The sequence below is a fragment of the Sphaerodactylus townsendi genome, linkage group LG02, assembly GCF_021028975.2.
Source record: "Sphaerodactylus townsendi isolate TG3544 linkage group LG02, MPM_Stown_v2.3, whole genome shotgun sequence".
Lineage (NCBI taxonomy): Eukaryota > Metazoa > Chordata > Lepidosauria > Squamata > Sphaerodactylidae > Sphaerodactylus > Sphaerodactylus townsendi.
Genome location: NC_059426.1, coordinates 115,892,763 through 115,920,331, shown reverse-complemented (window position 1 = coordinate 115,920,331; position 27,569 = coordinate 115,892,763). Strand labels below are relative to the sequence as shown.

General features: G+C 42.8%; 1 protein-coding gene across 1 annotated transcript in view; it reads right to left on the bottom strand.

Annotated features, from left to right (window-relative positions):
• The window catches only part of F2 (coagulation factor II, thrombin), a 47,960-nt gene that overhangs the window by 7,948 nt on the left and 12,443 nt on the right, over positions 1 to 27,569 (bottom strand). Inside the window, exons 2-11 of the mRNA XM_048487023.1 lie at positions 10,365 to 10,454; positions 7,382 to 7,545; positions 7,023 to 7,047; positions 5,877 to 5,927; positions 5,066 to 5,171; positions 3,685 to 3,821; positions 3,203 to 3,505; positions 2,777 to 2,878; positions 1,131 to 1,254; positions 684 to 851 (exon numbers count right to left, since the gene is read on the bottom strand). Of these exons, the coding sequence (XP_048342980.1) occupies positions 684 to 851; positions 1,131 to 1,254; positions 2,777 to 2,878; positions 3,203 to 3,505; positions 3,685 to 3,821; positions 5,066 to 5,171; positions 5,877 to 5,927; positions 7,023 to 7,047; positions 7,382 to 7,545; positions 10,365 to 10,454 (1,270 nt within the window). The remainder of the gene's footprint in view (positions 1 to 683; positions 852 to 1,130; positions 1,255 to 2,776; positions 2,879 to 3,202; positions 3,506 to 3,684; positions 3,822 to 5,065; positions 5,172 to 5,876; positions 5,928 to 7,022; positions 7,048 to 7,381; positions 7,546 to 10,364; positions 10,455 to 27,569) is intronic.

The following is a 27,569-nucleotide window of genomic DNA, read 5'->3' as shown; positions in this document are numbered from 1 at the left end:
TGGCCTTGTTCTAAGTAGCATTTTCTCCTGACGCTTCGCCTGCATCTATGCCTGGCATCTGATGGTAGTGTATATATACCTGTGGAATGTCCAGGGTGGGAGAGAGAACCATTTGCCTGTTTTAACAGGTGTAAAGGGTGCAATTAGCAAGCTTGATTTGCATGTGTTGAGTGGGATCCACCCATTTTAGCATGTGAGTAACCATGAAGAGAGCATAATCAATTAGTGAGGGCATCTGCATAGTAGTAGCCTAGTCTTTTGATCCTTTTGATTGCCTACCTGTGCTCCAGAGAGGGTGGCGGTTCTTTTATATTCTCCAGGAGGTTATGGATTACACTTATCAGCCCCTGCCAGCATGGCCAATTGGCCATGCTGGCAGGGGCTGATGGGGAATTGTAGTCCATAACATCTGGAGTGCCAAAGGTTCGCCACCACGGGTCTAGAGACATCCTTTGTCTGGATGGTGTTCAATAGCCCTTTGATTGCTTACTGTCTGGAGAAATCCTGTGTCTGGGTGGGGTTCATTAGTTACTGGTGGCCTTGTTTAGGAAGGGTTTTCTTCATGTTAAGAGATGTGATGATGCCTAGAGGCATGATTTCTGTCAGTGTCCCCTGGCAGGCTTCCTTTTGTCTATTTAGACAATCCCTTGAGTGATAAAAAAAAATCCCTTTGCAGTGCTTACATTTTCCTGTTATGTTTGCCAATTCTCACAACAAGGTCATCTGCAGTGAAGTTCTTATCCCAGGGTGGATAGAAGATACAATGAGCAGCAGTCAGGATCCAGCGATCACTGATGAGGCTGGCACCACACAGCAACTCTTGAGGGCTTTTCTTGAACAGCATCACTTGCCTGGAATAAAGCCATGGAGGGCACCCAGGGCCGATGGTTTAACAGATGCATTAAAGAGAAAGATGGGCTGCAGACAGATTTGTCTCTCTACTGGCAGGCTACTACGCAAAAGAGGAATAAGGCAGAAACACCCTCTGCAAAAGTTTCTTCCTGGGGCTGATGTGGCAGCTTAAGCTTTGAGAATTGACTGATGATACCTCTATGGTCCTGATATTTCACCAGTCAATAAAAGATAGAAGAGGGGACATGGTTGGAAGGGTTTTAACCAGGGACACTTACCAAGGAGCACTGCCTAACTGGGCATCTTGTCCCTTCACAATTCGGCCACCCATGGATTCTAAGAGCTCCGCCTCAAAATCGTCAGCAATCTTCCTCTTCTCAAACAAGGGACGGAGACCACAATCTGGAATTAAAGTCCAATCACATATCAGTGCCCACAACTATAGGCTCCTCTTCAGTGGTGGGATCCAAAAATTTTAATAACAGGTTCCGATGGTGGTGGGATTCAAACAGTGGCGCCGCCGCACACACGCACCTCCAGTCCCTATTGGGCAGGGAGGTTGCTTTAGTAACCCCTTCTCGGCACTCAGAAAAAATTAGTAACCACTTCTAGAGAAGTGGTGAGAACTGGTTGGATCCCACCTCTGCTCCTCTTCCATAAACCAGCATTTTCTGCTAGAAAAGGCTGGGCTGAACCAGACACAAATAGAACAACTAATACTTTGATGGGAACTGCACAGATTGAGAGTCATGATATCCTTGTCTAGTTGGTAATGTGGAGTAATGGGAGTTGACACAGGATACCAGTTTTTACCTTTGCTCCTGAATAGGCTCATGGATGGAGCTGAGCGGGGGATCAAAAGACCATTGTCCAGAAACTAAAATGACAGACTTTCATGACTAAGCCTGCATACAATGTTATTTATTTTAAAGAGTTTGCATGAGTGCCAATTTTGAGTGCTAGCTGATCCGATTATGCTGTGGGATCATTCTGTCACTGTCTTATGTTAAAGCACAATGAGAAATTCTGACTGATACAACTATGCTGGCCATTAAAGTCCTATAGTGAGCTTGCTAATTCTAAATCTACTGCTGCTAAAAACCAAGACTGAGGGTTGGTTCCAACCATTTTTTTAAACTCAGTCCCACCCACGCATTCTCCTCCACTGTACAGTCTTCACCACACTTGGCTTTTGTTTGTGCAGCTCCCATGAACCCCAGCACAGCCTTTTTGATGGTCAAATGGAATCCCCTCCAAGATAACAGTTTTTCAGGTAATAGAAGACAAGTTTGGAAGATGGATTATTGAATCCATTCATCTCACTTTTACTACTAGTAAATACCTTTTAAAACTTTCGATATAATTTCAAAGTCTAAAAAAACCCCCAACAACCCCTATTTGACCAAAGGTGACAGTGAGACAAAATAAATACAGAAACAAAATTTCTCTTGCAACACTTTGCACCTGCTCCAGTCCCTTGCATCTTGTTTGTAAATGCAACAGTAGTAGGCCACAGTGTGAGCCAGTGTTAGGAGTAGAAAACTTTCTAACATGGACAGATTGAGCCTTGTATAAGTTGATAAATATCTTAGTGCAAAATGAAACTGAGTGAGTTGCCAGCTTTTTATTGACTGTTATTTGTGTGCCTTTTAAAGTAAGCTTACCTTCAGAAATTAAGCCTTCCCCCATGTGTGTCTTTCTCTGACTTAAAGAAATATTGTCTGTTGCTTAATTTCTGCTTCTCAGAGTGCTGTTAAAGGTGTAGGACTAGAGACACTTAAAAGTCAACACTCAAAACCCCAGCAACAAGCAATACTGCTTCAGCCCCTGCCTCTGAAAAAGCCTTCTGGTACGTGAGTTATTGAAGGAAGAAGCTCCAGCCTTGCTATTGCCCCTTTTTGCGGAGCTTGGCCCCATTTCTCACCTGTTTCACCTTGGCCAAATGTCTTAGCATCGAAGAAGAGTTCACGTTGTTGGGCATCTGTACGGCCTACTCTTGATTCATCCACATCTTCTGGAGAGTTTTCTGAAAAGGTGGAATTGAGAGGGGAGAGATCACAGAAAGGTCTTTGTTTGCAGAGGTACTACCCAATTCTTTTTTCACTTTACATCTCATTTTCCAAACACAAGCCTGTGGGGTGGGGGTGGGGGGTCACCTACTGAATAGAATGACTTAATTTTTATTTAAAACATTTCCATGCTGCCTCCCTCTGCCCAGTTCAGTGTCCCCAACACCTCAAAACTGACTCTGACTCATCTGAATTGAGCATTCCTCTAACTCCTCTTCAATCCTCCTAACTCTTTTCTCATTACTGCAAAACCAGACACCTGTCTCTTGCAGGCTCCTTACCACAATAGTGCAAATCACAGTATTCAAAGGTGATATTTGGATGGTCTACGTAGCACCAGACACCTTCATCATCATCATCAGGGTTGCGACAATAGTTCTCCAGGAGATGTACATCTTGCAGGAAGGATGCACTCTGGCTTAGCTGCCTTGCTCTTTCAGAGGCCCATGGCAAGCACTGCTTCTCAGAGAGGGTAACAGAGAGGGTCCCAGTATACCCCAGGCCATGATCAGCTTCACAGTGCTGCGGCTGTATGTCTTCTTGTTGAACATTTGAATTAAACGGAACTGTGGTTCGGTTCTCACCTAAAAAGCGAAGGCCAAAGTGATTGAGACTTTTCCTTTTCAAAAATTAATAATCACCATTCATCTACAGCTATGAGTAGTTTGGCTCACTCTGATTCAGGGAGGAAACTTTGCAAATCTCCCCAAACAAGGGTCAGATCTAATCATATTTTAGTCAGGTGACCAGCAGTTAAACTCACCACACACAGGAACAGCACACTCTTCCGATCGCACTGTTGGGTCTCGAGTGTAGCACCAGGGCCCTGCTTGGTTGTTATTTGGGTTCCGACAGTAGTTTTCTATCAGGTTGGCATGTGGATAGGTTGTTGTGTTGAAGCTGGAAGAAGCCATGGTATAATAAAGAAGAGCCAGAGGTACAGGAAAACAGAACTGTTTATTTTCCAGCTTATAAAAAGGAGCTGTGGATCCTGTAATTCTCTGCGTTACAGTGCATGATGTGCTTATTGTACATAGAAAGCACTTGGTTAGGGAAAAGTATGAAACGCAGACATAGACAGAGGCATCTGGATTTCCCCAAGTGTATATGCTGAAATGCTGAGACTGACTTGGGCTTCTCAGAGTGTGCATATCACAGGTATATGGACGTAAGATACACATCTCATTTAACTCACAAATTTCACCACCTCCCCAGGTCCTCCATGGGATGACCCTCAGCCTGCTATCATAGGACAGTGGTTTCAAACTTTCTGCCTGTAGGGAATCCTTTATATTTCAACGAATGTGCCAAGTAACTCTTGACGTCTACCTTGGATATATTTTGGGGTGCCTTCGTGGATTCACAGCTATGACTCAGAGTGCATGCTGCACTTCCCTACTGCTCTATGTGAACTGAGGTGGCATTGCCTGGTACATCTAACAACCATGACGTCCATGTATTGCATGGAATAAATTGGAAGTGCAGGGCCAGTTATTTTTCAGAAAAGCTTTTTTGCTTTTCTGGTCTTCTCATCAAAGGAATCTTCAACATGAGGCCTAAGGAAGATTAAAAAGGTTCCTGAAGGGACCAAATACTGAGAACAGTTGAGTATCATTTAAAAGAAAAAGAGAGTGGGATTTTTTTGGGGGGGGGGGTGTCTGCCTGCTCAAGATCCTGAGAGCTTAGGGGATCCTGTAGGGGAAGAGTCTGAGGGGTAAGATGGGATCCCCAAAGTATTTATTCCCCCACCCCCCTCCAGCCTGTGATTTCTCATGAGCCTCCAGACTGTCACACTCTCTAACAGTAAACTGGTTTCTCTTAGGATAATGGAAGCAGTAAAAGCAAGCCCTCCATAGTCAAAAGAAGAGTTGCTTCATGCGCAGGGGACTTCCAAATACACAGAAAATGATGACTTCATAAATTAGCCAAACATTTAAAAAGTAACTTGTCCTTACAGTGGCCTTGATGAGGATCAAATGTATTCCTCAACTATGGAATACAGACAGCAATTGAGAAATAGCTAAAAGGAAAAAGAGGGTGAGGAGAAAGCTGCCGTGTGTCCCTGAGAATTCTTCTTGAAAAGGGAGGATTTGAGGAATAGCATGTAGCTTATCAAAGCCTCAAATGACAAGTTTGGCACTTACTCAGGTTTGTGAGGAAACTTGCTTGACCAGAACTGGCATTCAATTCCTGATCTGGTGACAGAAATAGGTCCCCTGTAGTTTTGCCCTTGATCTAGTGCACAGTCACCTGTCAGAGTTCAAAACACAAACTGGAAGAAACAGAGCTAGTGGTGTATTCAAAGAGTCCAGGGCATCCCATTTCAGACTGTTGACTTCAGTTTAGCCTGACACACAGAACTGGTTCATACAGGCATACACATAACTCTGTCTACATTTGATTACTATACTCTTGATAAATGGCTGAACCAGACTATTTCTGTCACTCTGAGTCACGATGGAAATTGTCAGTGGTGTCAGACAGACCGTTCACACATGGATATCACTGGGCATTACAGTCATAAGATGGATGTGCATGTGTGGCCCAATCCACAGACAGGTGAGACAGGTGTTCATTCACATACAAATATACACATTACTTGTGCCTCTTTCAAGGTCCTGGAAATTGCTTTGTTAGGGACTAAGAGCTGAATCTATGCTAGAGTTAGGTGCAGCTGTCTGTAAATTTAAAAGGCACATAAATTATAGGCTATACCACATGATATTACAGGAGACAATCATGTAGGTGGCTTTACACCAGGCACACCTGCTAAAATGTGTTAAGTTTAATATCCTCACTGAACTTTTGGAGAGACACAGACTCACTCACATGTTTTTGCTCATATTGCCCAGCCAGTGCCTCACCTATCTGTTTATAATTTGTTTCCAAATTCCTCTTAAAGGTTCCCAGCACTAACATAACCAAGGCATCACAGTTACTCCTTAACATTCTTACCTTCCATGCATAAATCCAGAATTTTTCTGACCTTCCTCTGAGATGTACAAGCTAGCAAAAGAAGAGTAAAGTTCAGCTCAGATGGTTCTGACCAGTCATAAGTCACAATCACATAAGTCTCTCTAGTATAGCAAGATAAATGGATGGAGCTTCTTCAGGGGTTGGCCTTTCCCTCACCCCACAGGCAGATTGGACTCTAAGTAAGGGGACAGCCTAGCAGCCTCTTTTAATTGACTGGGAGGTGATAGGGACCTCCCCCTGGTTTCTGGCCCCCAAAGGCAAATGAAACATTGGGCAAAGATTAAACGTGAAGAGAATTCTGTCTGCATGCTTTGAATCTAGAACCCAGTATCAGCAAGCAGCCATATTAAAAAGCTGTCCATTAGAGCACTTGGTTATGCCAAGTAATCTTGCAGTGACATTAGGTGGCATGAGATAACTTTCCTTGTGGATGGAAGAGTGGGGAAGGCCTAACGCTGCGCAGAAACAAAAGACATGAGCAATGGGCAGGGCAGAAGGAAGGAAGGAAGGAAGGAAGGAAGGAAGGAAGGAAGGAAGGAAGGAAGGAAGGAAGGAAGGAAGGAAGGAAGGAAGGGAGGGAGGGAGGAAGGGAGGGAGGAAGGGAGGAAGGGAGGGAGGGAGGGAGGAAGGAAGGAAGGAAGGAAGGAAGGAAGGAAGGAAGGAAGGAAGGAAGGAAGGGAGGGAGGGAGGGAGGGAGGGAGGGAGGGAGGGAGGGAGGGAGGAAGGGAGGAAGGGAGGAAGGGAGGAAGGGAGGAAGGGAGGAAGGGAGGAAGGAGGGGAGGAGGGGAGGGAGGGAGGAAGGAAGGAAGGAAGGAAGGAAGGAAGGGAGGGAGGGAGGGAGGGAGGGAGGGAGGGAGGAAGGGGTAGGATTGATCAAGGGGCTAGCAAAAAAGTCCATTGGCTGAGGTTTAAATGTGGGTGGGTGTAAAGAAGTAATATCTCAGAATATGGAAACCAAGGAGGGGCTCATTAAATGAGAAGAGAAGGGGGGAAAATCAACTATAGCAATGGAAATCTGGTTGGCATTGTTGTGGGAAGAAAGTGTGTGTATGTGTGCGTGCGCATGCACATGCACAAAGTCACCTCCAATACAAGGTTATTCAGTAGGAATCAGATACAACATACCTGAATATTTTATCCAGAATGCATCCTGCAAAACAAAGGTGCTCACTTAGAAGAATGGCCAGAGAGCAGATATGCAGACATGCCAATGAGACCCTTTATGCTGCCTGGACGGGAGGGCAACAAAGCATGTCGAAGTAAGAGGGGCACACAAATAAGGAAAGGAGACTTTGCTTTTGCCAGCAACAGTCAAAGCTACTGCTGTGCTGAGATGCAGAGGTCTCTGGGATAAGCACCAACTGCCTTGTACAAACCATCTTTCCCTAGCCAACTAGGAACAAACATCTCATTGGCAGCAGGAACTCTGGTATATTTGACCAACTTGCTCCTCCTTGTGGGAATAAACACTGCCTTGTACATACTGTTAAGTGATCAGACTCAAGGGCTTCACGAGCCTCCTCATGGTTGCAAGTTTCTTCCAGACATTCTCGTTCTAGGTTGCCTTTAAGAACCTCTTCCATAAATCCCTTGTTGGCTCGCCGGGAGCGTTTCAGCAAGGAGAAGGCTTGCTTCTGCTCAAGAAAGACTGTGGAAACCAGAACACCCAGCCAGACAATCATTTGTGGACCAGACAGAGCACCATCATTTTACACTGGAGTTTTAGGAAAAGATGGATAGAACAATAGCATACAAACAGGGGCGGAGCAAGGGGGAACTGCGCCTGGGGTATGCGTATCCCCTGTGCCCCCCCGGGCCACGCCTTCCCTCTACCCACCCTCTTTCTAACTCCATCCTGAACGCTTCTGCCATGCCCTCCATCGGGCATTTACACAATTCCAGTGCATTAAGCGACTTCCCCTCGGCGCCACGCTTACTCGCAACACAAAGCACTGAAAAGTCATCTAGCCCAGCTGCTTCTGAAGCACATGATCATCCACTAACTTGTTACCTCAACATACACATTATCTCATGCAACCTAGGTCACAGTGGCACAGAAGTAAAAATGGGTGCCTTTGCAGAAAACTGCGTCAAAGCAAAACTTCAGATATTTGAAGCAACTGAGCAGGCCCACACACTGTGGAGGAAGGCAAATGGTGAATATGCAAACCAAAATATGAAGCATCTGTAAAACAAGGACACTTCCTCACAGTTTCTTGAAATATGGCAGGGAGGATCCCTGGTTTCAAGATTGGAGTTCCTGCCTATTTCACCCTATTTTATGGAACACAAAAATATGAAAACGTGTTTTCCATTGAAACAAAAACAAGAATTGACAATAAAATTGGAGGTATTAATGAAGAGAGACTGTGGCTCAATGCCAAGAGCATTTGCCTCACACACAGAAGTGCTTGGTACAATACCAAGCATCTCCAGTTAAAAGGATTGGGTAGCAGGTGATGCCATATCAACTACCTTCTGTTAAAATGGACAGGAAAGAAAAAAAAATCTCCAGTCTCCATGTCTAGGATTTTCTAACAATGTTAATTTATTATCTAATTTTCACCTATACACAATAAATTGCCTTTATCCTCTCCCCGCCCCCCCCCCCCGCGCCCCCCCCGCCCCCAATTTTATTTCCTTGATATTTTGCTTTATTTCTCTGTTGGGTTAAAACATCATCAATATTTTCAATCAACTGTTTTCAATCAATGTAACCAGTTCATAATTTGAACAGCCCAGGCTAGCCTGATCTCATCAGACTTTGGAAGCTAAGCAGGCCTAGTTCAATTTGGATTGGAGACCCCCAAAGAAATCGAGTTCCTGACACAGAGGCAGGCAGTGGCAAACTCTGAACATCTCTTGCCTTGAAAACCTTATGGGGTGACCGTAAGTAGGTTGTGACTTGATGGTATCAAACAGACAAACAAGCCAGGCAAACAGTTAGGAGCGAGGAGGTGGAGAATAGGAGACTGTCGGTAACTCAGGAGAGGGTAAAAAAATCAGTTGAACAGCCATTTACTATCAATAATAAAAATGTATAAGAAAGAATGTAGATAAACCCTATTCTGATGTTATAGCAGCAGAACAAGATCCTGAACCAGCTTAGTATCACCTCTGAGCCCCAAGCTGAAGTCCCCTGAAGTGGTATCTCTCACTGCTCCATACACACGCCCCCACCCTCCTGTTTGCTCTCTTGTACAGAGACCTATTTGCTCAGAGCTTACTCCGTAGACTGTCTCTTTGGTAGCCTATCCTGATATCTGTTTGTCTAACCCCAGTATCTGAACCCTCTTTCCCTGCTGGGCGCAGCTTGAGTCTTCCTTCACATTCAGATTTTAGAATGTCTGACTTTGTCCCGGCAACCAGTTTTCAAGGATGACATGACTAGCCCTCTGGCAACAGGAATGCCAGGGCAAGGAAGATACTGGAGTGAAAATAATTTGAGGAGAGATATCATTCAGGTTTCATGACAACTCTGATTAAATCTGAAGGTTCAATAGTATTCTATGGTTTTTCCACATGGGATTAATTTTTTTTCTCAACCACATTAGGAGAATTCATTAGAAATACTAATGATTAAATTTATGTCCTTTTTTAATCAGCTGCACAAAATGAGTTTTAATTAAAAATATGTAAAAATGGCAAAAAAGTAACAAAACCAGGAAATCTGCTTTGTAAAAAAGGGGCAGACTGACAATGGACTTCCTAACCATGCACAAAAACTCAATAATATTAAGAAAACCACATACTGTAGTTCTGCACCAGTCTACAGTACTGAGGACAGAAAGCATGTCCTGTTTTTCAGAAAATTAAACAGTCTGGAAGAGCTCTTTCCCCACATTAACCCAAAATCCAACTGACGTTTGGATTTAATCTGTTGTGAAAATAAAGTTGTATAAAGGGATGTATTAATGACCCTCACTCAAGTACAGCAAAATACAAGCATGCACACTGCTGCCACGACACATGCTATTTTGTACTTGGGTGTGAGTGTCAAAGTAGAAAAATAAGAAATCACTTCAGCCGCAGTCCCTTCCCTCTACAACTTTCTCCCCAAGAAACACTCAGGATTCCTTCATGTATTGAAGCCTTTCAAATATGAGGCCAAACAAATGTCACCACACAATTGCAACACACACTCCTCCTCCTCTTCCTCCTCCTCCTCCTCCTCCTCCAAGCTCTGACATGGTTTCTTTCCAAAGACTGGCACACACTGTGGCAAGAATGCCCTGAACACTTGGCCTCCCATTGCTTCAACAGGACAATCCTCACATAGTACTTCTGACATAAGATGCACACAGACTGAACATTGCACTTTGCTCTTCTAACCATTCAGCACCACATAAGCATGCTTACTCCAAAATCCCACTAACTCCCCACATGACTTACTCCCTGGCATTTGTGCTTAACAGAGCTGATTTCTTCAACCTTTTCCACTTTCCTCCATAGTCAAAACCCCCTTACCTGTGTCATGGCTCACTATGAAGTGCACGAGGCTGGAAAGCAAAAGGATTCTCAGCATTCTGGCTCTGCTCTGCCCTGGTGCAGACACCCCTGATTAAAGGAGAAGCATGGAAGGAACAGAATGATTACCACTCGGACTGGGTTAATGTTGAACCAGCATGAAGAAACAGGAACAGAAACAGGTCACAGTGTGTCAGGGACAGTAAAGCCGAGGCTCTCATCATCCCACCCATTCTCTCCCTCCCTCTCTACAGGCAACTCATTGACACAAAACACCAAACTTATAAGAATAACAGCCAGGCGATTCTCTCTTGAGTCCCAAGGTGGATTACATGGTGTAAGTCAAATATAATACAACCAACAGGAGGGGAAATCCAACAAACAGAGCAATAGGGTTTGGATTACAAAAATCTAAATAAATAGAAATCTGAAATAGAGCTGAAACAAAGCATACGTATTCAGACATGACACATTATCTATGCCAAGCCTTTTATTCTCTGGTCTCATTTTGGGATAATCAGCTCCATAGGCCAGATACCCCTTTTCCATCATGCCATTTCTGGCAGCCTGAAGGACCCCTTTCTTCGTAATAAGGTGAACATTACAAAGAGAGGGGGTTTGCCCAACAGAGGCTACAGTCCTAATAAAACTTTCCTGGCAGTAAGCCCCATTGAATACAGTAGGCCCTATTTCCAAATAGACCTACTTATGATTACTCCTTAAATTCCTTAAACTGCCTTATTGCTAGCTTGAAACAATACTTTACATCACTAGGTATTGTATTTTATCTGTTTATAGCCAGCCTTTTTAATAGCTGCTATCTCCATTGCCTTCACTGAAATCTACTTTTTGAAATTATTTGAGGTGGTATATTAACCATTTATTGAGGGCTCTATTATAGCCGTTGATGGTCTGCAATGAACATGCAAGTATCAACTCAGTCCTAATCCTGCATTTTCCAAGGCCTTCACACCCATTCTAGGCACAATGGTAGTCTCACCCACAGCATTTTATCAACTCAAAGGTTGGCTTTTATTTCTTTTCTCTTTTATGTAATCTCACCATGCGGATTCAGGTCCTATCTCACATTTGAATAACCAGAAAGCCTCACTGCTATCACTAACTCTTAATTTAGTACTCCTTAAAAAAAACCTGCCTGGTTTCCTTTCTACTTTTAGTATACCAAATGGCACAAAGGACATTTGATCTTTCCCCTTTTCCTGTGTGGAACTGGGATCTGGAAGACTGTTTGGAATCCCCACGCCATCATGGAAGTTTGCTGGGCCAGTCACACGGTCTCAGTCTAACTTACCTCCCAGGGTTGGTGTTAGGATAACAAGGCCACCTTGGGGCCCCATTGAGGGAAAAGGCAGAGTATAATCAAAGCAAGTAAATAAATATATACTCAGAAGATGGACTCCAGCCACTTGCAATACTGATTCTTAATAAAATGCTGTTCCAAAACATCTTGTGGGGTGTATGTGTCTGCATGGAAGTAATCAAGCCTTGCTCCCGTATTATCTGCTAATCAGATCAATATACAAAGAATCCTGGGCTTCGAAAGTAAAATGACTTGTCTGGTCTTGCCTTAGAAGGTTGTCTTAGTCAGCAGATTAATACTACCCTTGTTTGCAGCGTAGCTTCCTACTTTCCTGGAATTTGCTGCTAGACCTCCATTTTTATTGGGAGGTCTGATAATACGTGCCAACTGGGAGTGTGGGATGCTCCTCTCTGTTTCAGGAACTATGAGTCAGCCTGTTGGTAAAAGGTGGCTTTGATATTCTGCTTCTCCTACCGTCTTACTCATCCATCAACAATACTCTGTAGCTGGCATGGGTGAGGGGGTAGCTCTGCCTTCACCACATCACTTCTGTTCTGGCCTGTTGGTATTTACTTCTCATTCAGCAGTTCTCAACCTGTGGGTCGCGACCCCTTTGGGGGTTGAATGTCCCTTTCACAGTGGTCGCCTAAGAGCATCAGAAAACACATATTTCTGATGGTCTTAAGAACTGAGACACAAATAATTTTATGGTTGGGGGTCACCACAAACATGAGGAACTGTATTAAAGGGTCACAGCATTAGGAAGGTTGAGAACCACTGTCTAGTTGTTCATACCGCAAGACTGTCATCCAGCCTCTCTGCATCTGTCTGCCATTTACTCAGAAATTACAAAAGGCAACAGTACAAAGTTTACTATTTCAATATTCACTTATAGAAGTACAAGAAGTGATGTTAGCAACTGCTTTAGATGGCATTTTGCATAGATCAGCCCCATTTACAGAAGACAGTTTTATCAAAGGACAGTTACGCACAAGGTGTTTGCTGCATGGTGGAGATGAATGTCCATTGTGGCAAGATTTCTTCTATAGATGTATTTCCTCCATCCCCACTTTCACTTTCCATTCTCTCCATGGTAAGTGAAACTACTTGTAGCACAAATTCAATTTGCTTCACTGCCAGAGCAGGGCAAATTTGCCAGTGGGCACAGCACCTCTTCACTCTGCCCATGGTCAGCCTACTTAATCTCACTCCTACGCTCCCTCATGCTGCTTTGCATGCTTCCTCCTTACCCTCCTCCCTGTTGCTGACTCCTTCCTGCTTCTTGTCCTGCTGTGTCATTTCTATTGTTTGTGGCCTCCCCACTCCTGCATATATTTAGATTTAAAATAAATAAACATATCAGTAGATAGATACATTGATAATAATACTTTAAAAAGTAAAAAATAATGAGATTAGTTGATCAGTCCAAACACCCAGTTTGCCCACGCATTTGATCAACAAATAGGAACATCTGCAACATCGTAGTTGTATACACAACCAGTCAGTGATTCCAGACCACACTGGGAAAAGTCAATCGCTCTTGACGCTTCAGTTTATAGCACATCGGGAGATGGACAGTCGTGAACCAGGGGAGCTTAGCAAATGGTGGTTCATGTTGTTATTTTGTGGTTTTACAGTTTGCATGCTGCCATTACTCCCCCCCAACTCCACTCGACGAAAGACATTCAGTGTTCAGGCACAGTGTACAAATGCCGTATTCAAGACTTTTCTTTAATAGTTCACCTTTTTATGCCAATATATTGATAAGATAATTTAAATATTTAAATTATATTAAAAATGAAGGTACACATGCATGATAGAGAACCTGTGAAACATCTCCCTTCCCTCCCACCCCCAGACACAAGCAAAAAGCCAGCCAATGGGTAATGCCTGCCCTGCTGCAAACAGGACAGTGGGTAATAATGCTGAATATGCCCAGAAACAAAGACTCTGTGGCCAATTCTCCTTGAAGTTGCAGGAACCTTGCCATACGTAATCGACCAGTGATTACCTGCAACAATAACTGGAACCTCCAGGTTAAGAAGAAGATGGGTATAACTTCATTTAATTCATCTTGACCATGCCTCACAACCAAGGTTCTGAAGGCTGTGATAAGAAAAAACCCAGCTACATCTCAACTAATAAAACATTGGGTGCCAGGACAGTAACTAAAAGTATCACCAAGCTAAAAACTTGATTTTTCAGGACAGCCTGTCCTAAACAGATCCATTCATCATTCCCTTGTTAGTTCACTGTTTAGCAACAGCACCTCAGTCTTGTCAGGACTAAGTTTCAGTTTATTACCCCTTATCTAGTCTATTACCACCTCTAAGTACCTGTTTAGAACATCCACTCTCTCATTTTACTTTTCTAAAAGGAGAAGCTGAATATCATCTGATAGTCCCTCATTCCCATCTCCAGATAACTTTGCTCTGCAGTTTCATGTAGAGGTTAAGTGTGGGGACAGAACTGAACCTTTAAAGCCCTTCACGGCCTGGGGCCCTCATATCTTCAAGACCGTCTCACCTCATATGTCCCTAGTAGGCCTCTCTGATCGGCAGAGGCCAATTTGCGGGTGGTCCCTTACCTCTCAATGATGCGGCTGGCCCCTGCCTGGTGGAACACTCTTCCATCAGCTGTTAGGGCCCTGTGAGACCTTGGGGAGTTCCACAGGGCCTGTAAAATGGAGTTGTTCCATCGGGCTTTTGGGGAGGCCGGCCGCAGATTGCCTGCCCCCCTCTGATGCCCTACCGTGTTATTATGCCATCTCCAGCACTGCTGGCATTGTAGTTCCATCTTTGGCAGTGTGGTCCACCCCCCCACCCCCCGTAGCCTTGGGACTGGACGCCACCAATCTATATATATAAAAAGCTGACCAGCCAGCCTAGATGTGTGGGAGGGGTGCCTTTCCATTCCCCCCCCCCCAAGGAATGCGGGCACACACATCACTGACATCGCACAGTATCAGGCTGCGTGTTTGCATGAGCACGTACTGCTGGCCTCTGCAATTGATTTGCTGCTACTGTTCCTTTCCCTGCCCCCCTCTGATGCCCTACCGTGTTATTATGCCATCTCCAGCACTGCTGGCATTGTAGTTCCATCTTTGGCATTTCACCACAATAAGCCACAGCAATGCATGGCCGGGCCCCGCTAGTATGTAAAAAAAAATGTAGCTAGATTTTATGATGCTGCCTTGTAATCTTAAGGATTTTAATATTATAGTTTTATTTATAATTGTTATTTATAATTTATCATTTTATTGGCCTATGTGGTCCTTGTACACCGCTCAGAGCCCTTTGGGGGTGAGCGGTTTATCAAATGTAATAAATAACAACAACAATAGCAGCACAAATACCATAAAATTGAACCACTGTCCTCCATCACCATTTCCTGGTGCTGACTGGAGCCACTGAAGCACAGTGCCCCTGACACCCAACCCAGCCAACCAGTGCAGAAGGATACCATGATCAATTATTCTGAACGCTACTGCAAAGTCCATGAGAATCAACAGCATTTCAAATTTACTCCCTTTTTCTCTCCACCCCAAAATTCTCCTTCAGGGTGAAGAGACAATTTTGGTTCCAAAGCTACATCTGGCCAGAGCTTGTGAACTGCTAAAGATATCTGGTTGGGAAAAAAATAATGCTACATTAATTGTAGTTTATCCAGGAACACAATTTTGAAATTATTGTGATGAGGTTCATTGCTAACGAGTAATGACCTTCACCTTCTAAGAATCTTGAAGAACCCGAGACAGCCATTTTTGTCTGAGAAATTAGTGCCTCTTAGTGCCTGAGAAATTAGTGCCTCTTGTCTGAGAAATTAGTGCCTCACTTGTTAGAAAAGCCTTAGCTGCAGAGCAACCTATACAGTTTGGCCAGGGAGATGTCATCATAAATGACCTGGAAGTAGGGGTGGGTAGCGTGGTGGCCAAGTTTGCAGATGATACCAAATTATGTAGGGTGGTGAGAACCACAAAGGATTGCGAAGAGCTCCAAGCGGACCTTGATAAATTAGGTGAGTGGGCTAAGAAATGGCAAATGCAGTTCATTGTAGCAAAATGTAAAGTGATGCACATAGGGGCAAAAAATCCAAACTTCACATACATGCTACAGGGGTCAGTGCTATCAGTCACAGACCAGGAAAGGGATTTAGGCGTCTTAGTTGATAGTTCCATGGGAATGTCAACTCAATGCATGGCAGCTGTAAAAAAGGCAAACTTTGTGCTGGGGATCATTAGAAAAGGAATTGATAATAAAACTGCCAAGATTCTCATGCCCTTATATAAAGCCGTGGTGCGACCGCACTTGGAGTACTGTGTTCAGTTCTGGTCGCCGCATCTCAAAAAGGATATTGAGGAGATAGAAAAGGTGCAGAGAAGGGCAACAAGGATGATTGGGGGACTGGAGTACCTTCCCTATGAGGAGAGGCTGCAGCGTTTGGGACTCTTTAGTTTGGAGAGGAGGCGCTGAGGGGGGATATGATTGAAGTCTACAAAATTATGCATGGGTAGAAAATGTTGACAGAGAGAAAATTGTTCTCTTTCTCACAACAAATACTAGAACCAGGGCATACATATATCGAAAATGCTGGGGGGAAGAATTAGAACTAATAAAAGGAAACACTTCTTCACGCAATGTGTGATTGGTGTTTGGAATATGCTGCCACAGGAGGTGGTGATGGCCACTAACCTGGATAGCTTTAAAAAGGGCTTGGACGGATTTATGGAGGAGAAGTCGATCTATGGCTACCAATCTTGATCCTCCTTGATCTGAGATTGCAAATGCCTTAACAGACCAGGTGATCGGGAGCAGCAGCAGCAGAAGGCCATTGCTTTCACATCCTGCATGTGAGCTCCCAAAGGCACCTGGTGGGCCACTGCGAGTAGCAGAGAGCTGGACTAGATGGACTTTGGTCTGATCCAGCTGGCTTGTTCTTATGTTCTTATGTTCTAATGGGGTAAAGAGCAAGCCTAGGCAGAAGAACAGTGGCTCTCTGGGTCCAGGTGTTTTGAAGAAGGGCAGGGAACAGAGAAGAGAGTGGAACTTAACTCAAGGGCCTGGTATGAAGCTGGGGCTACCAAAAGGAAGAAAGGGGAACTGGGAGGTAGCTGGCAGGAGAAAAAGAAGGCAGCAGTGGGAGGCAGATTGCAGCATTATGGTTCTTCTCCTATGTAACACAGTCACCCTGAGGTGACTGAAATGAATCGCACCCTCAGGGTTGATAAATAAAGCAACCTATGCAAGGAAACAGTGATTGAGCTCCTGATCTCAAGACTCCAGGTATGATGTTCCCCAGCCCTGAGAGCTACATTTCTCCACTGGTGTTCTATCTAATGTTTGCTATCTCTATCGTAAGCAAGTAAATATTTGCATTAGAAAAGCTGGGAAGTGCCTGTTTGACCACTTGTACAAAGAGCAACTACATAGTGCTTTCCTCCAACTGTGAACAAGGGTTTGAAGAAAAGGGATTCATGTGCATGTTATACAGAGAACTACAGCGAGAGCTCCTTGAGATATTCCCTTGGTTTGACTGAGCCAATTAAATTTATGTGATGGGTCTGAAAGTAGTCATGACTATTTAAACAAGGTGTAAACGGAACAGATTGACGGATAACTATGACAGAAAGCCGGGGCATATGTCACAACTACCTTTGGAATACCACTGAAAATAGCTTCCCTCTGGCAAATTAATTTCTTCCTGGCCATAAAGTACAGAAACATTTATTGCATTAAGTTCCATGTATTGTGCTGTGAGCACAGAGCAAAAACAGTCATGTATGTATCTAAACTATAAACTGTTTATCAACAGGCATACCCAGCATGATTTAGAGGCTTGGCCTACTCTGGGCCTATTTCAACAAATGAGTTGAAATAAAAAACAAGCCTGTCTTTGTAGACTCACCATTTTGCAACAGCTGCAAAGCTGCACCAGAGCAGAAACACAACATCCTTAGTCCTCCACACTAAGGCTGTAGAAGAAATCTGTGGTAAACACATCCATATATTACTGCCAAGCAAAGGATTAGTATGTTTTGAAACTTTCCCTATGGCAATATGATCTCACCATTCAAAATAAGAGGAGGAGGAGGAGGAGGGTATACATATGTGTGGGCAGGTATGGTGGTTGTGATAAATAAAGAAATATTGCTTTTTCAATATATATCATTGAGAATGAAATATGGGTTTATATGTAGTCCTATAGTTTAGTATGTAGCTTTTTCAGTGTCTATATATGTATATCATTTAAGCATGAAATATAGATTTATATGTATTCCTATAATCTAGGATGTTAAGGGCAAATTGTATTTTTCTTTCTTGCCTTATAGAAGAAGCTAACAGACTAATGTTGAGAGGTCAAACGGCAAAGAGTGGTTGTGCAGGAAACGCCAAACCACATAGCCAGCTTATCTAGTAGGTATATTGAAAATGAACAAAGAAGTCGCAAGACATGTTAACCACAAAAGTATAGAAAACAAGTCTTTAGACTAGTATAGAAGCTGTGCTGGGAAGGTGTGAAGGAGTTTTGAGTGGGTGCTAGAAAGAACAAAGGTGACTCTTCCAACAGACAGATAGAAGAGGCAATAAGTGAAAGTTGAGAACAATTCTTGGAAGTGGAAGGGCAAATAGGGACAGAGACAATGTCTGTAATTGACCATGCCTTAGTCTGTAAACCCTTGGCCCTCCCAATGGGAAGTCAAGGGAGGAGAACTTCAATTCATCTGGAAGGAATATATGCATGATAAGTTCTAGACTGTTAGGTGCGCCTCTCTCTCTGTTGACAGATCACCGCTGCTTGCAAGAAACGTATCTAAATAAACTTTGCTGATTCTTCACCAAGCTTTGCCCAAATTCTTTAAAGGTCTTAGACAAATTCTTTAAAGGTCTTAGACATGTGTTTCTGACAATTTTGGCGCCCAACGTGGGGCATGTCTGGGATCTAGTGGTCATCTTGGCCACTGGGTACCAGCACCTGGGTGAGAAAGGCGCGCCTCGCTGAGTTCAGCGATTCTCGACCCTGTGCTGGAGCCCAGGGCTGTGCACTGACCCCTCCCGAGACCGAGCTTGGTGAACCAGCTTGGGAGAAAGAGAGACAAGAGGCGCCATCGGATTAACCAGGATAACTTCACAGCTGTGGACCCCAGGTAGGAAAAACTGGACTATTAAGTACTACTTTAGGGTGGTTAAAGCATTGTGAAGCAGGAGGTGTGTGTTGAACAGAACACATCACTAATACAAAGTGCTTCTTGGCAGAAGTGACTGACTCCTGTAGGAATTCACAATGGACTAAGGAAAGGCCAGGGAGGGCCAGGAAAAGAAAGGGGAAGTAAATTCTCCATTCCAGGGAGCATTTCTCAGGATAGTCCTTGGAGAAATGCTGGACAGATAAATATATCCTAAAGGGAAAAGGAACCACGTAGTCAAAGAAAGGGGACTCTCAGTGTGAAACAGGCTGGAAATTCTGCCTAAAAGTTTGTTGGCAGGAGTGTTCCAACACTGGAAAGATTTTCATTTGTTATCTAATGCAACAGAGGAACAAATAGTAAATTAGTACACCATTTGGCCAAATTATAATTGGTTTCTGTTCAGTGGTTTAAACTTGGGAGTGGTGGTTGTTATCTGTTTGTCTGTTTGTCTATGTTCAGGAGTATACTAAAATGTGTGCACAAGACTTAGTGGTAAGGGAAGAAAAAGATATCTCTGACCCAGGAAAATATTACAGTACTGGGTAGTCTAAATCAGCCATAGACGGTCTGGCTGTTCTTAACAAAATGAATAAATTCAGTCCCAGTGTAACGGAAAACATCTATAAGGGTAATTGGCAAAGCATTATTACACTGCACTCTTTCTAGTTTGTTCTTGTGAGTTGAACTCAAGATGAAAAGTGCAGGTTAGACCTCTAAATAGCAGAGCATGCCTGTTTGTTGAAAGCGGCTGCTCTACACTCACTGCTTATGCCTCCACATTTCTGAGGCCATATGGTTGCCACTGTTTAGGTATCGGGTACTATGAAAAAAAATACTATTTAAAAGTGGCTAATTCTTCTAAATAAATAAAAAAAATACAATTAGGTTGTTTTGAATAACTAGAGGAAATTTATTTAAAAAGTAAATTATGCTTAAAAATGTGACATGGCTAAAATATAAATTTGTTAAAGCAATTAATAAAAAAAGAAGAAAATGATTTTAAAAAAAAGTTACAAGAAACAGAGGGGGAAAGAGACTGGCAGAATTTGCCCAGTGCTTCCATCAGCCAGCTCCCTTGGTCGGCTCCCTGGTTCCAAGAGCCAGAACCTCCCTCCAAGGACAGAACTAAAACAGCTTTAAAAAGCCTCTATACATGTGCAGAGTTTTACATTCAAGACTCAAGATATTTCTTTAAGTAGAAAACAATGAACCGCAGATGCATGTTTCTGCAAAGGACAAGTTTTAGTAATATAATGATGCAAAAATAAAGTAATTGTTGCAAGAAATTAAACTACAACAGTATACCTAATTTTCAAAGGGAACCGAGAATTTAAGAAACAAATCTAGTTCCAGAAAACACTAATTCAGCTATTATTTTAATAGTTAGAAAGAGAGAGAGAGAGAGAGAGAGAGAGAGAGAGAGAGGGAGAGAGAGAGAATTAGAACATAAATTTGTACCCGTTGAAAATTAAAATCTCAACTTAATCTACAGTAAAAAGCTCTCCAGAGGGGATATGACAGTTTCCCTAACTGTATGGGGGGTGAAAGGATAAACCTTAGGGTCATCATTCAACTCAAAAGTGGCAAAAAATAAAGAAAAAAGTAATTGTATAAATTTCTAGTGGTACCCAGTTATGAATGTAATTTGTAAAAGGGTTTAATGGAGAAATTGTGGGTTTACATTGAAATATCCTCAGAAAAATAAGACAGTCCCCATTTAAAAGTGGGAAACATTCTAATCTAAAGCAGGACAGACAAAAATTAACCCTGAGAGGTGGCCTCTCCTGAAAAGTATAGAAAAATTAAAATATTAATCCCTTCCAAGTAAAATTAACGGATCCAGGTGATGCAAATTAAACCATAACATTTGGGTGTGTCCTAGACGAGACAGTAAGAAATATTTGCTCTTAAATGGGAGGCATGAAATAAGGGGAAAAAAATAAAAAGAAGTTCCAGCAGAAATACCTGACTCAGAGGAAGAAATTTTAACTTTAAAAGGCAACCCAGGTGACAACCCAGAGTGGGATCCAAGGACAAGGTTTAAGAAATTGTGTCTTCCTCTTTTAAAATAATACCTGGGCCAAGAACTTCTGTGGTTTGAGGGGAAATGCATGTAAAACATATAAAATGAAGACTTTATAAGGAATTAATGAAGAATATAGTGATGTTATAGGATGTTAGTGATAAGTTTTAGACTTTAACAATTAAGTTACAGGAAGGGGCAAGTGTCTGGCAAACAAACTATTTCAGAAAAAGAGGGTCCAGTAAAATTGAAGTATTTAAATTCTGTGAGGGGCGGGGAATAAGACCAGATCTGAGACTATCCCCAAAATGGGTAGCAAAACCAAGTAAACCTTTTATATCTGAGAAATCATACTACATTGTGTACTTAAATCCCACTCATGTGTTTTACATTAGAAGTAAAACCAACTGTAATAACTATAAGAAAAACAACAACAAAAGGTGGTAAACTATATCCATGCCAGAATCTGGGGAGTAGGTAAAAAAAATGTTGGTATTTAAAAATATAAATTATGAAACAAAAATATTAAAATATGTGATATTTTCTGAGAAAAGGAGGGGGGTAATAGAAACCCTGTTTACAAAGAATTGTAGTTAACTACTATCAAATCAATTTTGATGATTATTTGAATGCATAAGAACCTAATAAGAACCTGTTAACATGATTTCTTTTAAGCTATTAACATGATAATTGCAAAAAAATATTATTAATAATCATATTTTGTGGGATAGTGGGCATTTGTTGCATATTTAAAGAGCGATTCTGTGGGAGGGATCCAGCCCTAAATCATGGCCAATCAAATAGTTCTCCTAGAGCTTATAGTGTGGAGCTTGCACTTATTCAGCGTAAGAAGAGCTCAGGTCAAACCTAAGAAAATTCGATATAATCTCGAACAGGATAAACAACTAGCAAACTTAGTAATTACCCTGTAGAATTTTGAATATATGTGCCCCAAAGGGATAAACCACATACTATCGCATTCGATGCTTGCCAGGTGTTTGAATGTGGCCCACTGGAAAACCAGAGAAAATTAAGTAAGGCAGACAAATATTTGTGTCCAGAAGAACGAACTGAGGCACCCCACTTAAATTGGTATGGAAAACCATGTAATGGATGGGAGAAAGTATGGTGGCATACAAACCCTCAGTGGAAACCTAGTAATAAGCAAGCCCAACCCAAACCCCTATTCAGTCAGATAACCATATTCAAATCTATGGTAGGGTCCAACAGTAAAGATCTCAAATGTTATCCTATTTAAATAGCAATCAACAAAATAGATCAAGGGGTAGAAAGAATTTATGGGCTGGGGGCAGATGTAAGGGGAACAGACCCATTAGGAAGGATGAGGATTTTTATAGAAGTTCCACCTAAAGAGACTCCTATATCTATCAATCATACTAAACCAGAACCCAAGGCAGTAAAGATAATTGAAATCCAAGATTTGAAGCAAACTTTTGAAGTAGAAACTGGCTATGAAGATACAAATGCCTGGATGGAATGGGTTAAATATACTGTGAGCAGTTTGAATAAGAGTAATTGTTATGCATGCGCTTCTGGAAGACCAATAGCCCAGGTAGTGCCCTTTTCCATTAGGATGGGAAACTGATAATCGAGGAATGTTCTGTATGCTAGCTCTGTTCCAGGAAAAAGAGGCATGGAAGAACGAAACCTGTAAGACCCTCTCTCTGCTGTTTCCAGCTCTGAAGCGTGAAGACATACGGGTGCTCCTGAAGGCTCTCCACCGATGCAGGAAATCATACGGCCTGCCTCTCCAGACGAAGGAAGGAGGGAAGTAAGAGGGTGGGAGAACTGCTGACATGCAAGGGCACCCTAAATGTCACAATGGATGATAAACAGAACTACTCAAGACTACAAATAGCCAGGGCAGATATATGGTGGTATTGTGGGGGGAGGATGCTATGGCCAATCCTGCCGGCAAATTGGGAAGGAACGTGTGCAATAGTTCAGCTCGCAGTACCATTTACGATGGCATTTGAATACGAACAAGTAAGAGGAAAAAGGATTAAACGAAAAGCACCCCCAGGTTACTCATTTGATGATAGAATATACATAGATGCCATAGGAGTCCCCAGAGGAGTCCCAGATGAATTTAAGGCTAGAAACCAAATAGCTGCAGGATTTGAGTCACTGTTTTTCTGGTGGGCCACAATAAATAAAAATGTAGACTGGATAAACTACATATATTATAACCAGCAAAGGTTTATAAATTACACTAGAGATGCAGTAAAGGGAATATCTGAACAACTTGATGCAACCAGTAAAATGACATGGGAAAACCGAATTGCATTGGACATGATCCTTGCGGAAAAAAGGGGGAGTTTGTGTAATGCTGGGAGGTCAGTGTTGTACATTCATCCCCAATAATACAGCCCCTGATGGAACCATAACAAAAGCGCTAAAAGGGCTTACAGTCTTAGCTGAAGAAATGGCAGAAAACTCAGGGGTGGACACCTCCTTGACAGGGTGGTTGGAATCCTGGTTTGGAAAATGGAAGGGAGTAATAGTCTCAATAATAACCTCCTTAGCAGTGGTAGCAGGTGTACTCACTGCATTGGGTTGTTGCATCATTCCATGTGTCAGAGGTTTAACCCAACAACTAATAGAGACAGCAATATCAAAGAAAATGCCCCTGTTTATTCAGAAGAAATGATGTTGATGAAAACTTGGTCAGAAGCGGTTTATGAAAATATCTCAGAGCCAGATTATGTAAAGATGTTAGGAAGAACAGAAAATGTGTATGTGAACCTAGACTCCATATAAACAAGGTGAAAAAGCAATAAAAGTTAGAAAAAGAAGAGGAAGGAATTGTGATAAATAAAGAAATATTGCTTTTTCAATATATATCATTGAGAATGAAATATGGGTTTATATGTAGTCCTATAGTTTAGTATGTAGCTTTTTCAGTGTCTATATATGTATATCATTTAAGCATGAAATATAGATTTATATGTATTCCTATAATCTAGGATGTTAAGGGCAAATTGTATTTTTCTTTCTTGCCTTATAGAAGAAGCTAAATAGACTAATGTTGAGAGGTCAAACGGGCAAAGAGTGGGTTGTGCAGTAAGAAACGCCAAACCACATAGCCAGCTTATCTAGTAGGTATATTAGAAAAATGAACAAAGAAGTCGCAAGACATGTTAACCACAAAAGTATAGAAAAACAAGTCTTAGACTAGTAGAGAGCAGAAGCTGTGTGCTGGGGAAGGGGGTGTGAAGGGAGTTTTGAGTGGGTGCTAGAAAAGAACAAAGGTGACCTTTCCAACAGACAGATAGAAGAGGTAATAAGTGGAAAAGTTGAGAACAATTCTTGGAAGGAAGGCAAATAGGGACAGAGACAATGTCTGTACTGGACCATGCCTTAGTCTGTAAGCCCTTGGCCCTCCCAACGGTAGTCAAGGGGAGGAGAACGCCCACCATCTGAAGGGAATATATGCATGATGTTTTAGATCATAGGGTGCTACTTCTCTCTCTGCTGACAGACGCCTCGCTGCTTGGCAAGAAACGTGATTTAAATAAACTTTGCTGATTCTTCACCAAGCTTTGCCCAAATTCTTTAAAGGTCTTAGACAAATTCTTTAAAGGTCTTAGACATGTGTTTCTGACAGTGGTGGATAAGTTCTTCCGCCACAAAGCTCATTAGACAAACTTGGCCAGTCTAGCAACTGGCCAATTAAAAAACGAAGAGAAGACGTTTGCCGAAACTGCTGCAAGTCAAGTCATTGCTGTTACTCAATATAAGCCAGTTCTTACATCCTTTCTGTGGTTCAGCAGTAGCCACAAATAGCATTGTCCCAACAAAGCAATTACTAGAAGACAGAGTCTAGAAAATGTTGCAGGGGAACACGGCCATATTCCTTGCAGCTCTCTCAATTGCCTTCATAAACATGTAATCCCATTGCCTTTGTCCTTGAATTCCTGGGCTGCAGTGATGTAGATGGTCTTGTACTCAAGAGAATCTTCATTTATGACAGGAAATAAATATTAATGCTGTACCTTCATGGTTGCCTTAATCTGGTTAGCCCAATCTAGTTCAATGGTTAGTATTTGGATGGGAGACCACCAAGGAATACCAGGGTTGCCAGAGAAAGGCAGGCTGCAGCAAACTACCTGTGTTAGTCTTTTACCTCAAAAACCTTACAGGGTCACCATATGCCAGGTGCAACTTGATGTTACTTCCACATACAGTTACCTTCATGGGTAAAGGCAGATTGTAGACTGGAAATTAGGGAGTTGGCTGCATTCAGCAGCACTGTAGAAAGCTGACATGCTCAAAATGTACATAATTTATATTGGTCACTACGGTACCATTTATATTGGTTACTAGCATTCTTTGTGCAACTAGGGAATAATGTGCAGTCAGAGCATGGGAATGTTCTTCTGACAGCACAGACTGGCACATAGATACTAGTAGTAACAGTTATCCCTTCTCAGCCCTTCCTGCCATTAAAAAAAAGCATACTACAGAGAATGTGGCTCACAAAGCTTTTGTACAGTTATACTCTCAATAGTAACATTTACTTATTTAAAATATTTCTAACCTGACTATCTCCTTGGATTCAGGGTGGTGACAATGTAGCAACAAAGTTGGAGAGATGTAAATAATCAATTAACAAAATGAAAAGATTAAAATATACAGTTTGTCAGCTCCAAATTTAGATTTAACAGACACAAGAGCAACATTAAAATACAAAGATGAGCAAACACATAGCCAAGCTTGAATAACTGGTTAAGACCAGCATATAAGAAAAACTTAGTAGTAAATTTGCTCAGTAAGAACCAGAGACATGCCTGACACCACAGCTGTGTGACAACAGGTGGATGTTATCTCATGCATAGGCATTTTGGGTTCCACTTTTAGTGAGGTCACTGTACAACTATGTTAATATATGATATGCACAAGATCTGGATGAATTTCCTGGAACAGGAAAAAAAATATTCACTTCAGCCACTTGAGATTGCTACTCAAAACCCTACTGTCATAAACAATGGCTTACAACATAGCAACTGTTTACAAACTCACTCCAGGCATCCACTGCACATGAGAAGTCAGCAATGTAGTCAATGATCATTTTGTAAAATGGGATGCAAATGTGGTATAGCAAAGAACATAAAAGATTGGTAAAAGACCGCCACTGGCCCTTGAGGAATGTATAAGAACCACCACCTGGTGAATGGCCATCTCCAGACAACCAGCAACAATTCAGATACCCAAACATCTTGGCCAACATCACATTTAAATGTGTTTTCTGGCATTAGCAAATTGCTGCAGAGCAGATGACTTTGTTGTGAGTCAGTGTAGCATAACGGTAGGAGTGTTAGATTAGGACAGGAGATTCAGGTTGAAATTCCCTCTCTGACATGAAGCCTGCTGGATGTTCTTGGGCTTAACCTACTTGGCTAATTTCATGAGGGTAGATGTACTGGTCTTAAGAAGAGAGCTAGATTCGAGGCCAGTGGCACCTTAGAGACCACCAAGGTTATCAGGGTATTAAGGCCCAATCTTGGGGGGAAGGGGTGTGCGAGACAGCTTTGGGAAGTGGCACAGCCTCACTCCGAAGCATTTGGCCCCTCTGCTGGTGTACAGGGTACCCTCACCAGCTCAGGGAGCAAACACACTGGTGTCCAGCCATCCCTCATCCCTCATCCCTCAGTCATGGCAGTGACACCCAGAAGTTGGGTTTTGAGATCAAATTACTATTCAATCGTAAACTTACAGTATGGCTTTGGATATCTGTCTCTCTTACTTTCACTTCTCCAACTGTTAGAAACAAATGACCCATCTCCACAGAATTAAAGTTGCTACACAATGAGCTGGACTCCACCCCCAAGCCTACCTCCACCAAACAATTTGTTTTCTGTGCCGACAAGATGAGACTGAATAAATTGAACAAAAGCAAAGTTGCAAAAGGAGGCATGCAATGGCATATTTAGGGGGGCCAGAGGAGGCTGATGCCCCAGGCTCCACTTTCAAGTGTCACATGGGGGGCGCACTGGGCCGGCCCCCTATCCTTACCCCAGGAGTAAGCAGGGCCTGGTGGGGCAATGGTGGCAGCAAAGTGCCCTCTCACTTGGCCTGGCAGCAGCCCAGTCACCCCCCCCCCCGGAAGCAAGCAGGGCTCGGTGGGGGTGGGGCCAGAGGCAGCAGCAAGGCACCTTCCTGCTTGGCCCATCAGCAGCTCAGCCTTCCTCCTCCGACCCCAGTGTAAGCAGACATGAAAATCCCACCACACATCTGTTTTGGTCTGTGTTAGGTGAGGGAAAAGTGGACAGCTGGTCCCTGAATCCCTTCACCACCTCTTTAGCTCATCTCATCAAGCTGCAGGCTGGTGGTAAAGCGAGCGCAGGTCAAAGGAGGCAGGGAAAGAAACAGGCTGCTGCGACACTCCTTTCCTAGGCGGTGAGAAAGTGATGTTCTACAGAACAGATAGAAGAGCAAGAATAACACGGGAGTGAAATGGTGCTGCCGCAGTCTATTCCATCCCACACGCCAAACCACCCCAGTCACTCTGTGGCAAAGCGAAAAGAAGGTGGTGGGGAGCACAAAAAAGCTTGGAAAAGGCAGCAGAGGAGCCCTGGGGTGAAGTCTGAGAAGGGATCGGTGTCTTTCGTTTCCATGGGGCTTGTTGTGGTAACTGAGTGGTTGAGGTCATCC